This window comes from Stegastes partitus, unplaced genomic scaffold (genome assembly GCF_000690725.1).
Source record: "Stegastes partitus isolate 25-593 unplaced genomic scaffold, Stegastes_partitus-1.0.2 Scaffold1121, whole genome shotgun sequence".
Taxonomy (NCBI): Eukaryota; Metazoa; Chordata; class Actinopteri; family Pomacentridae; genus Stegastes; species Stegastes partitus.
The window spans coordinates 138,485-150,622 of record NW_007578852.1 but is presented as its reverse complement, the minus strand read 5'-3'; the positions used below and the strand labels follow the sequence as shown (position 1 = coordinate 150,622).

General features: G+C 46.9%; 1 protein-coding gene across 1 annotated transcript in view; it reads left to right on the top strand.

Moving 5' to 3' along the window:
* Window positions 1-12,138, top strand: part of epb41l5 (erythrocyte membrane protein band 4.1 like 5) — a 52,295-nt gene that overhangs the window by 30,632 nt on the left and 9,525 nt on the right. Inside the window, exons 16-21 of the mRNA XM_008296345.1 lie at window positions 289-407; window positions 9,437-9,579; window positions 10,058-10,155; window positions 10,244-10,378; window positions 11,089-11,156; window positions 11,805-11,876. Coding sequence (XP_008294567.1) covers window positions 289-407; window positions 9,437-9,579; window positions 10,058-10,155; window positions 10,244-10,378; window positions 11,089-11,156; window positions 11,805-11,876 — 635 coding nt within the window. The remainder of the gene's footprint in view (window positions 1-288; window positions 408-9,436; window positions 9,580-10,057; window positions 10,156-10,243; window positions 10,379-11,088; window positions 11,157-11,804; window positions 11,877-12,138) is intronic.

Genomic DNA, 12,138 nt, shown 5'->3' with positions numbered 1-12,138 from the left:
AGCATGCTGCTCAGGCCAGCAGTTTCACTACCGTACAAAACGATTTTGTACAAGTTGTTCGATACCGTGTGATCATGACAGCCTACAATATGACTGACTTTACATTAAAGTGAAGCTTAATGATGTGAAAACATCCAACCTTGTATTTATTTTTGTCTTTTATTTTCTCAGTCGTTTCAGTTCCTCTTCGTCTCATCTTGCTTTTGGCCGTCCCTGTGGGTCGACTCTGCCCACTGTCTGAGCTCTCTACCTGTATTTCACATCAGCCCCTTTGTCTTGTCGCTCTAGGTGTCTCCAGGTAGAGGGGCCTGGTCAGGAGTGCCTGTGGTCGGCCCAGGAGCAGCTGCTGCCTGTGGACCAATGGAAATCGAGGCTCTACCCAGGAGTCCTGGAGGAGAAAAAAGAAGGTTGGTGGTTGGATAACTTAGATTTTCTGATGGTTGAAAGTGAATTTTTCAGAAAATGGACATATACAGTACATGCAATTTCTGTATTAAGTGAACCTTTCACATGTGTTGAAGGACACTCTCTGGACCCTGACAGGCATTTTAGGAAATGGGTGAGTTGGTAGGAATCATTTCTGTTCTGCCAGTGGTGGCTCACTGCTTACTAATGAACAGGAATACAAGATCAGATTAGGAGCAGTTGGGGCCGGCTGACGGATCCCAGTTGGATGCTGAGAGAAGGAGGTGGATCGCTAGGTGTGTTTTTCATGGTCTAATGCCATCTAAGTTGCTTAACACGGCTTATCCACTGACCCTGTCCTGTTGTGACCAGGGAAAGGAGGAATGAACAGGACAGAAGCAGAGAGAAAGACTGGTCTTATGTGCTAGTTCATATTTGTGGCTGAATTACTGTGCAGATGTCTTGGACAGGTTATGCACTTGTGAGGTGTAGAACGAGGTGGTACGGGTTAGGGTTAGGGTAGCTGCACCTTTCAGCGGGTCAAAGGCAGCTTAGGGTTAGGGTTATGGTTAGTTGGACAGCAGGTGGACAGACACCAACGAGACCGATGGTAGATCAGCTAGAGGCTAGCAGTAGGCCACAGATAAACGAGATCGATGCAGACAGAATTTTAAAAATGTGGCACAGAAAAGCTGTGCTAGCGATCGGCTCACATCTTTCAATCACAGCCTTTCTGTTTGTATCATTGCTTCAGCCTGGACTGCTGAGGTTTTTTCCTCTCGTTCATCGTTAGCTGCTGCCAATGAGCAATGTGTACAGATATGTTGTGAATGTGTGTTCGTATGCTGTGTCCTGCTCTTGTTGTAAACCTCCACTGTTCCCTTGTGTGTTCCAGTATTAACATGTACTGAGGACTAGTCGCTCTTGTCTGGAGCCAGGCGCGGTACGTACAATCAAACAACCTTGACATGGCTTTGGCTTCAACCAATCAATCGCTGTGCAGTGGCGGGCTTTGATTCTGGCTTTGGAGCAGGGTTTCCTTGCGGTGGACAGAGAGCAGGTACCGTGAGTTGCTGTTTGTCCACTTCTGATCAGCATGAGATGCCAGCCTCATTGTGAAGAAACTGCTGATGTGGTTTGGGGCGCTGTGCAGGGATCTTGCTTTGTTATCATGAATCAGTGGTGGGATCTGATTTCAGCTTCTGATCTGTTCTAGCGTGTAGGCGTCTCTGCTTTCAGTCATCTACTGTCACTCTGTGCATCCTGTGAACCGCCTGCTCCTCCTTCAAACCTTATGCTTCCACCAAGCGAGACAGCAGTATACACGGTGTAGTAGCAGTATCTGGGCATGAATGGAAAGCTCTCTGCCCATGACTTCATTGCCAACACATTGGACCTACTCCAGCCGTACCAGAGACGAGTCCAGAACTGACTCCAGAGACAGCATCACTTGCCTCAGTGCCTGTTTCAGCTTGGAGTAAGTGTTGTTTCCTGGCTGGTGTCGTCATCCCTCATTCAGGTTTGCAGCTACGTACGTTCTGGTCAGTTGTAATAAGAGGATTACCCGTCAGTTCTGTAGAGCGTTTTTTTCTTCATTTATTGCCTTTAAAGGCTAATTCTGTGGATTTTCTTGTTTTCAGCTGGTGTGTTCCCATGAATGCAGCTGCTGTGGTTCAGTGGGTCATGCTGACTGGACTCCACCTCCATTGTAGAGGCTCAAAGCACATCTCAGTGCAGAAGGCGTTCCTGTGGCTTTCCAAAAAAAGGATTTTTACATAGATTGTTGTAAAGGTTTGTTTCCAGTCTGACTGAAGGTGACATTTGCTGCTGGAAGCTGAAGTTTTACGCCCTGACACACAGTGACGGTAGAAAGTACAGTTAGCATGACCCGGCCCACTGCAGCCACATTAGTGGGAAATACGGCAGGTTAAAATCAACCAAAGTTCTGTTTCTAGTGAGGATGCACATGGATAGAGTCAGTGTACAGACACTGCTATGACCTGATTATGCAGCGTCCTCCTCTGTGAGACGTTGTTGCTCAAACTAGATATTATTTCATCATTACTGTAGTATTTATGTATTAATTTATTGTGTGATAGCCTTTAAAATGCACTTTGGATTGCTTCCCACTTGCTATTAGCTATAAGGGAAACGTTAATAAATACTCATTCAGCAAACATTTGTAAATTTTTAGAAAGTTCAAAGAAAATGTCAGGACTTCTGATATAACCGTGTGCTGAAGCATTTTTACGTGGCTTTAACCAAGATTAAGTGAACTAGTAATGCCATTGTTTTGAGAAAACGCAGAACGTACAGGCCCACATTGTTTTCTCATCGCTCTGTGGACATGATCAGGCGTCTGCAGGCAGCGTTATCTCCAGTCATTAGAGGAACTCTAGCAGTGATAGTGCTACAAGTTCTACTCGTTCCTTTGCGTCTTATCAACACAAGATGCTGCACTGACGTGAATTTCTGTTGCTGCCATCGACCAATGACAACAGATGCTACTGGGTCAGCAGACATGAGAGGATGCTTGAATGTGACATGGTGATATCACTAACACTGCAGACTAATCCCTGCTGCTCCTTCCTTTCTCCTCCCATGACTTCCTGCCTTGCTTGAAATAAAATGACGCTGCTGATTTTGCATGGAGCACTAAGACGGTCTTGTGATTAACGTGAGCATAGGGCCTGCATCAACATGTGTTTGAGCCGATTGCACATACATGCAAACTATTCATGTGATAAAGTACAAACAGGACAGTAACATCCTCCACCGGCATTAACCCTCTGAACCCCAGCAAGGTTTTGGGTGTTTTTTTGTTAGTTTTTTCCTTCTCTCGTCACATGTTTACTCGCTGTCAGCTTTCTGCGGTATAAAGTCCTCTATCTGTATGGAAACAGCAGCACCATGGCTAGACAGTGTCTTGTATGTATTTATATGAAACAGTTATAATGCCATTAATCATAAAAAAGGAAAATCTTTTTAAAAATGTATTTACATATTGGAAAAACCTGGAACAACGTGTACAGCATTTTTCCAAGTTCCCACAGGTGTCTCCAGCACTTCCTACATACATACCACAGATACTTCAGTGATTTCTGTCCCTGCTGTCCATCTGCCCAGAGCAGGGGTCGGCAACCTTTAACAGTCAAAGAGCCATTTGGTCGAGTTTTCCATGGAAAAGGAAACACTGGGAGCCACAAAACCCCTCTGAAATCTAAAATTCAGATAACACTGCATATATGGTTTTTACCTTTATGCTATGTATAAAAAAAAAAAACTGTAGTGTGTTGCATTTATGAACTCAGTGAACTGCTACAGAGAAAACAGCATCTTATTTCTGCAACAAAAACATTTTGAACTCCAAAAAAAAAAAAGACGCTGAGTTGAGGGTAATTTCAAAAGAGAATACTCAATGTCTATTTGAGCCGATCTTAAATCCTCCACCTGCAGCAAAGTAAACCAGCATCTGGTTGTCCTGCTGCCTGCAGCTGGACTGCTGACCAGACTGCTGACCGCCTGTGAGCTCTTTGTGACGGAGGAGCCTCACGGCAGCACCGCTGCTCGCTGAGGACGGGAACGGCACAACGATACCAGCTTTCACCTCAGAGTCTCCAAAACACCAGAACAGTCTCCAGTAACACCAGAAAGAGTCGCTGGATTTGTCGCTAGTCGCTTTAGCCAAAAAAAGAAAAAAGAAAAAAGAAAATGCCAAGAAGATTTGAAAAGTTGCCAGATTTAGCGAGAAAGTCATCAGGTTGACAACACTGCACCAGCAGGTGTTTTATTTTAATGTTACAAGTTTACAGAAATCTTCAAATTTAGAATTACATTTTAAAACTAACGAACTGAAAAAAATACATTTAAACTAAATACTCATTTATTTTCCAAAGCCACCAGGAGCCGCAGCAGAGGGATGACAGGGCCTCATGTGGCTCCGGAGCCGCGGGTTGACCACCCCTGGCCCAGTCATCACAGCCTGCGTTTCAGCCAGACGGTCCCTGAACTTGTCTTCTGTTGCAACCAGAACCTCAGATTCGGATAGAATCTTTTCACTGCATTTTTTTTTCTTTTTTCTTTAAAATAAATCGTAGAATTAATTAAGTTTGACAAATTATCTGAATTTCAAGCTTATATTTCGTTAATGTTTTTTCAACAAAAGCTCACATCAAACATGATAAATTAGAAAATCGACCTATTCTTTCTGTTTTGAGACTTTCAGGCCCGAATTAAAGGTTTTATTTTAATAGTCAGTTTAAAAGTAAATCAGTAAATGCCTTCCAAACTGGCCAGCAGGTTTTGGGGCTCAGAGGGTTAACGTAGGCGTCCTGACCAGCAGCTAGAGGCTCTAATACTGCTGGTGGGTGGAAACCGGTACCAGAATGCTTTTTTATACTCAGGTGTGTGCAATGGCATCATACTGAATTAAAATGACAACTAACTCCACAAGCAGAATGGAGAACTGTTCAGCACAATGCATTTTAAGGAACTTGGCCTTGTATGTTTTTCCATTTATGCCAGTCTGCCTTCCAGCTGTCTTCTGTCGCCTGTACAAGCTGTCATGTGCTTTCAGCGTGGCCTTCTCTCCGACCCGTTTCCATTTCTCTAAGCTGCTTCACTTCTCTGAAACATTATCACAAGTGAGAGTGGATACGTCTTAGATCAGTGAGTTTTGGAATTAATTTCAAAAAATGCCTCCTCTGTTGCCAACAAGTCTATATGTAGAATACAGAGGTCAGCAGAAGTTCAGCTGTTGACCGTCCAGTCGTCAGCCTTCAACACATTCTCTGTGTTACAGCAGCAAAGGGAAGCTGCATGCTCTCTTGCCTTCTAAACTCCCGGCAGAGCTGTCACCAATAAAAGCTTCTTGCTCAGAGCCTCCAGCACTGAATATATATATATAAACACTATAAACACAGATTTGACATAAGCCATCAAACATCAGCCACTGGAGTTGCAAAGCCAGGTCACTGGCGCTCTAGAGACATCCAGTCCACTTCACTTAACTCAAGTGTTCATGTGACAACACGTGTCTCAGCACACTTGAATGCGCGCTAGTGTGCAGCAGTGTGCTGGAGCTTCATGGCTTATTCAGCACCCTGACACTGCCGGGCTCATCACCACCACCACCACCAGCACCACCACCAGAACCACCACCAGCACCACCAGCACCAGCACCACCACCACCACCACCACCACCACCACCACCACCAGCACCACGCCGCCTTTACTTATTCATGTTGTTTTATGTCCATTAAAATGAATATTTCTGTAGTTTTCTATCAACACATGATGTCCTTTGGCAAAGTCAGATGGAGCCCGTAGAGAAGCCGTTTCTCCTACATGCAGGACTAACGTAGTGTGCAGAGACTTTCTGTCCTCCTCCTGCTCCACCTGCTCCTCCTGCTGCCTCCTGCTCCTCCTGCTGCCTCCTGCTGCCTCCTGCTGCCTCCTGCTCCTCCTGTTCCTCCTGCTGCCTCCTGCTGCCTTCTGCTGCCTCCTGCTGCCTCCTGCTCCTCCTCCTGCTCCTGCTGCCTCCTGCTGCCTCCTGCTCCTCCTCCTGCTCCTGCTGCCTCCTGCTGCCTCCTGCTCCTCCTGCTCCTCCTGCTCCTCCTGCTGCTCCTGTTCCTCCTGCTCCTCCTGCTCCTCCTGCTCCTCCTGTTCCTCCTGTTCCTCCTGCTCCTCCTGCTGCCTCCTGCTCCTCCTGCACCTCCTGCTCCTCCTGCTGCCTCCTGCTCCTCCTGCTCCTCCTGCTCCTCCTGCTGCCTCCTGCTCCTCCTGCTGCTCCTGTTCCTCCTGCTGCCTCCTGCTCCTCCTGCTGCCTCCTGCTACTCCTGCTCCTCCTGCTACTCCTGCTGCCTCCTGCTCCTCCTGCTACTCCTGCTCCTCCTGTTCCTCCTGCTGCCTCCTGCTGCCTCCTGCTCCTCCTGCTCCTCCTGCTGCTCCTGTTCCTCCTCCTGCCTCCTGCTCCTCCTGCACCTCCTGCTGCCTCCTGCTACTCCTGCTGCCTCCTGCTCCTCCTGCTACTCTGCTCCTCCTGCTGCCTCCTGCTCCTCCTGCACCTCCTGCTCCTCCTGCTCCTCCTGCACCTCCTGCTCCTCCTGCTCCTCCTGCTGCCTCCTGCTCCTCCTGCTCCTCCTGCTGCCTCCTGCTACTCCTGCTACTCCTGCTACTCCTGCTGCCTCCTGCTCCTCCTGCTACTCCTGCTCCTCCTGCTCCTCCCTTGTTTCCTCGTATTGTCTCCTCATTCATTTACAGTCTTCGTCTCCTCTTGGTTGTGTTCATTCAGTTCTCAGCTTCTCTCCTCCCTCCATTCTCACTTTTGTTTTGCCTCCATCACTCACTCACTTCCTGTTTCTGTACGTCCACGTCCTGTTTGTCCCCCGACCCTTGTCCTCTGTTTTCCCTCCACCCTGTTCTCCTCAGGTCTCCTCCTCCCTCCATCCTCCCTGCTCATGCTCCGCCAAAGCTCCCCAGGAGGAGGTGGACAGATGCGACCGGCTGACAGCGCTGCCACCTTCTGTGCTGACATGAAGTGGTCAGCTCTGTGTTGAATGGGAATGGCTCAGCAGGGACTTGCTCTTGACAAACTTCTGGTATTTGTGGTAGTGACCATAGCACTTACCATAGAACACACTGGGTGTGAATGTACATCTGCATCATGAAGTGAAACCTGCTCAGCACTTATTCATTCTAACAACACCTCGCGCTGGCTGACAGTCCTCCAGGCTAGCTCCTCTGTCTACTGAGTCCAGCGCTGCATCTCTTCCTTCTTGACTCTTGGTGCAGTGACAGTTTTGAAAAGTTGTCCACCTTATTGCTTCTCCACCTGTCTCTCATGTCCTGTTTTCTTTTCTGTGTGCTTTGTTGTTCCTCATCTCCGTCCCCTCCTTTGTGCCTCCTGACCCTCACTGTGAAGCTCACGGTGAAAGTGGCGGGATGGGGTTAGATCCACTCTGGACTCTGCAAGGAAACAGTCGTTCACATAGCTCCTGGAAGGTTTAGGCATGTGCTAGTCTGCTCTTTATTTTCACTCTCTCCAAAAATCATTTCCTGTTTCTGTAATGATTCGAGCACTGTTGTTATATTACCTAAGGTTAAATTCCAACAAATGATATAAATTAAAATATGATTTACTTGTTTTGTATTTAATCAGTGATTCCGTAGATCCGCTGCTCTGTCTGAAGGAGTTGAACAAGTCGGTTTTTATCTATAGACCAATTGGTCTCAAAGGGTTTTCAGCTTCAGCGAAGCTCAGAACGAGAGGGAGCTCTGAAGAGAGACACTCAGCTCTGTCAGAGGTTCTTGGCAAGTCAGTCATTGATTTGCAATTTCCACACTTTTTTCTTGAAAGTGTTTCAGAAAGGCTTGAAGGTGCTTTTTCTGTGTTGCTGGAAGCCGACTGCTTGTCCTGCCTGAACTTACACTGGCCTCTGCTCAGACATGAAGTCTCCTTTAACGTCTGGCAAGAGGTCAGACAAGAGTGATATAATAAAATGGTCAGAACTGAATCACATTTCAATGCATATTGTGTATTGTTCTTTGTAAGTGCACTGTAGCTGTACCTGCTGCCGTGGACATCAGGAGATGACCCAGCATCACGGGGAACATGTACACGCTGATGTCTCCTACGCCTGGATACCGTGTCTATGGCACAGCTCAACCAATGAAGATGATTACATGGCGTTAATGATTAGTTCAATGTTCACAGCTGAATGGCACCAAAGGATGTGCGTCTTTTTAAATTGTTTTAAATGGTTGAGAGAATAAAGAGGAATGAGACGGAGGAGCACGGAGCCACGCCGTGTCCTGTATGTGTGTTTGAATTCTTTATTAGATCCCCATTAGCTGCCACAAAGTGCTTGCTAGTCTTCCTGGGGTCCAGTGCTGCGTTAATACCTGCCCTGCTGGTGAAGGCTGCTTTAGTGCGGGATTAGGAGTGTTTCAAGTCATTTTTTCTTCATCTTTTTTGTTATTGGAGTCGTACCTGTGGAGCACGTACTAAATACAAGCTGAAGATGTCAGCTGGGTGCACACGGACTGCCTAAGACCACAGAGTACTGCATCGTTGTTAGCGTACGTCCGTGGCATGTGGATCTGGTCCTCGGCCCCTCCAGCCATACATCCGCCCTGTCCTTCCTTAGTTTCCTTCATGGATTACTTCCCATGTGGGAGCGTTTACATACGTTCGGTTTGCGCGTCCTTGGGCAAAGCCCGGCACTTTTCTTCACGTCTTTGTGTGCGTGGTCCTTTAACTCCTGCTCTCTCCAGGGACCATATAGTAATATATTTACTCCTGTGGTTGGCTGTGTCTGCAGGCTACAGAAATATGAGGTAATTACCAAGCTGCTGGAAGAGCTTCTACAAAAATCTGTATCGAATGTTTTGCTTCAAGCAAGTCTAATTCTGAGGATATTACGCAGAAGTTATTACCTGCTCTGAGTGCTTGTGTCCATCGAGTGAATGGTGGTTTTTAAAATAATGTCCTGGCCTATTGAGAAGACATTAGATTTGGGGCATTTTAGTTTTTTTTTTTAGTTGGACAGGAGACCCATACCATTCAGGTAGAAAGCAAAAAAGTAATCAGATTTCATTCTAAATGCTGTGGTTCTGTTTGTAGGACTGGATGCCACAGGAGCACCTAAAGATCAGCCACGTTAACGTTGGCGTTCATTTTTACTTTTCATAATGAACAAAGATCCTTCTGAAGGTTGTTTCTCCAAATACAGTGGTTTAACTTAACATCATGCTTTCTTTTATGAGCATTGTTCCAATTGATTTTTGGTGTATTGATATCATACCAGTATGTTATTCTCAAATGTCTCCTGGTAATTCACCGTGGCTCACTTCCACCATCATTGCAGAGTGCCTTCATGTCTTATGGGTGATACAGGTAAGCTGTATAATCCTGAATCCTTTTGCTCCAGTTTTGGTTAAATATCACCTCTATGGTTGTTGTTGTCTTTTGTTAAGGCCCTGATCCTGATGGGTGTTCCTGTCTGTCGTTGTCTCTCCGTCCTGTCTCCAGTTTGGTAGCTGACCTGATGGAGACGTGCATCGACGATGTCCTGAGGGCTCCTGTTCCTACGGTGGCGACTCCGGAGGAAGCTGGACCGAGCGCTGCCTATGCCGCCGCCAGTGTGACTGTGGACGATCCACTCAGTCTGAGCGGTGAGGCTACAGCAGCACTGCAACTCTCATCCAGCGTTAAAATATAGATGAAGTCACAAAGGTTGTTTTCAGGCTCAGAAAGTAGCAAACAGTTGAAATATGTTTGAAGCCGATCTTAACGAGTCACTGTGATCCTCCACGTGTTTGAAGCCGTGACTGTCAGACACATTGGCACCACCAGCTCCCTTCCTCCCATTTTATCCACGTTTTATACATTTGCTCTGCCTCTGTTCACATTTCTCAGTTAATTCCGGCTTGAAGTCCATTATTATCACGCCTCAGAACTGATTATGTGAGGCGCTGTTAATGCTCCTGTTTTGTTGCTTGTCATTAAGTACAATTAAAGGCAAACTCGGTAATTATTAGTTGAATTATCATTACAATAGTAATTAGAAATATTAAGGTTTCCTGTGCATAAACTGAATAATTACAATGTCGTTAGCATATATGTGTATTTAGATGTTTTTCACCTCCTCAGAAGCAGCAGCTCGTCTGAAACAGCTCGAGCTGGAGAGCAGTCCGCTTCTCGCTGCTCCGAGAAACAACGTCAACGTCAACATGGCCATGAACAACCAGGTGAACGTTTGTTTAGAGTACGTTTGTCATAAAACCCACCTTTGGCTGCCATGTGTAGCCCGTGTAACGGTTGATGGTGCTCCAACAGGAGGATGTGGTGAAGCTCACAGAGAAGTGCGGTCTGAACAGTGCAGGCAGCAGTCCGGCCGTCACGCCACTGCGCGCCCCAGACGATCTGAAGAGCAACATCTTGAAAGCTCAAGCCGAGGCTGCTGCCCTCAAGGTTCGAAACAGACTCCACGAAACTGGGAAACAGGGAGAGAAGGAGGAAGAAAGACACCTCGACTAATGCAGATGGAGGTTTCACGTGATACGTGCCCAGGCTTCATAACATCTGTATCATGTGCTGCTTTGTGATGCTGAGGGATTCTGTGTCAGGATGAAGGCCCTGCCAGCTGTGTCTGGTAGCAGCTCAAGTAATCAAATCTATTAACTTGAAACAGATGTACCTACTGGATTTGAAAGGCTGCACTCTGGTTGTTTTCAGCAGTTGTGGTCTTTCCACATGGTTTGTGTGAAGTGCAGTGAGCAAAGACTGAAACTTTACTGAAGCTAAGTTAAGCGAGTGTGCTTTTGGCTTCGAGCTGTCAACGCTTTTTAAAAATAGGAACTTATTAGTCTTCATATTATTACAATCATCCAAATATTTCCAACACGACTGATGCCTCCTACTGGTTTATGTATAAGAAAATCTTTAGCTTTGTCCTGTTTTGTCAGCCAGGACCTCCTGCTGCTGCTCTGCCTCCAGTCAGGCCTCCACCTGTGTGTCACAGCAGCATTAGATCATCACAGCACAGATAGCAGACATGCACAATGCCTCACACATGTGAACTTGTTTATGTTCTGCTATCGAGTGGACTTGCAATGCACATGGGATCTGTGAAAACTCCCCCACCACACTGTCTTTACGTGCCTCTGTTCTTCCCTCTGTAGGGGCCATTGGAGGAGCATGTTGTGATGGTTGGAGACAAAAACTGTAACCTGCAGGAAACCTCTGCCAGGTATGAACTCTGTCTGAGGCTTACAGATTGTCTGTCATTACTGAGGCAGAATAAATGTATTTTGATGCATCCTCAGGCTGCATTTTTACAGCCAGTGCAGAGCAAGCAAGCCCAGGAGAAAAACCATTGTCACTTGTGGTTCATTGTCTTGAAACTGGGCCCTCCTTCATCTTCCTGAGTCATGCCAACTGTCAGTGCATTGTCCCAGCCAATCACAGCGCTCAGTGCTGCTAGAGCTGATTAAGCTTTTGAATATTCATGAGGATTATTAGCATAGCCCACAGCATTACATCATGCACAGCTTGGCTGCATGAGCAAGGCTCCACAAACTGACAAGCGAGTCGCTGACTGGCTCGTGTTCGAGGCAGTAAGGCTCAAATCAGAACAGAGACTAGATCAGATTTGTAAAATTCTGTTGTTTACAATATTAGTTCTTAAGATATTGTTTGAAAGACCAAAGAATTCCCTGATCAATTAAAGCTCATCCGGGAGTTATGGGTTCTCTGTGAATCAGACTGACTGTTTCATGCACAAATGTGATTATGTTGACAACCTTCAAGGCACTAACAGCAGCTGGTGTTGTCTGTCTGCCAGGATGAAGGTGCGTACTGGGCGACTGGGCAGTAACTCGTCTCTCTCTGTCAGCAGCAGCCGCCCCGACATCCAGGACTCCTGGGACCTGCTCAAGCCAGCCTCCCTGGTCTGCTCTGCAGGGGCCAGGTCCGTGTTTGCATGCTCTAAATGCTTATGTGTGCAGCTTCTACTGTGCACGTGGCAATGTAGTGTACCAGCTCAACTCTGCCTGTACTCATTATTCACATTGTATGTATGGGCTGCAAGGTGGCGCAGTTGGTAGCACTGTTGCCTCGCGGCAAGAAGGTCGCTGGTTGGCGTCCCGGTGAGGACACCCGGGATCTTCCTGCGTGGAGTCTCCATGTTCTCCCCGTGCAGCGTGGGTTCTCTCCGGGTTCTCCGGCTTCCT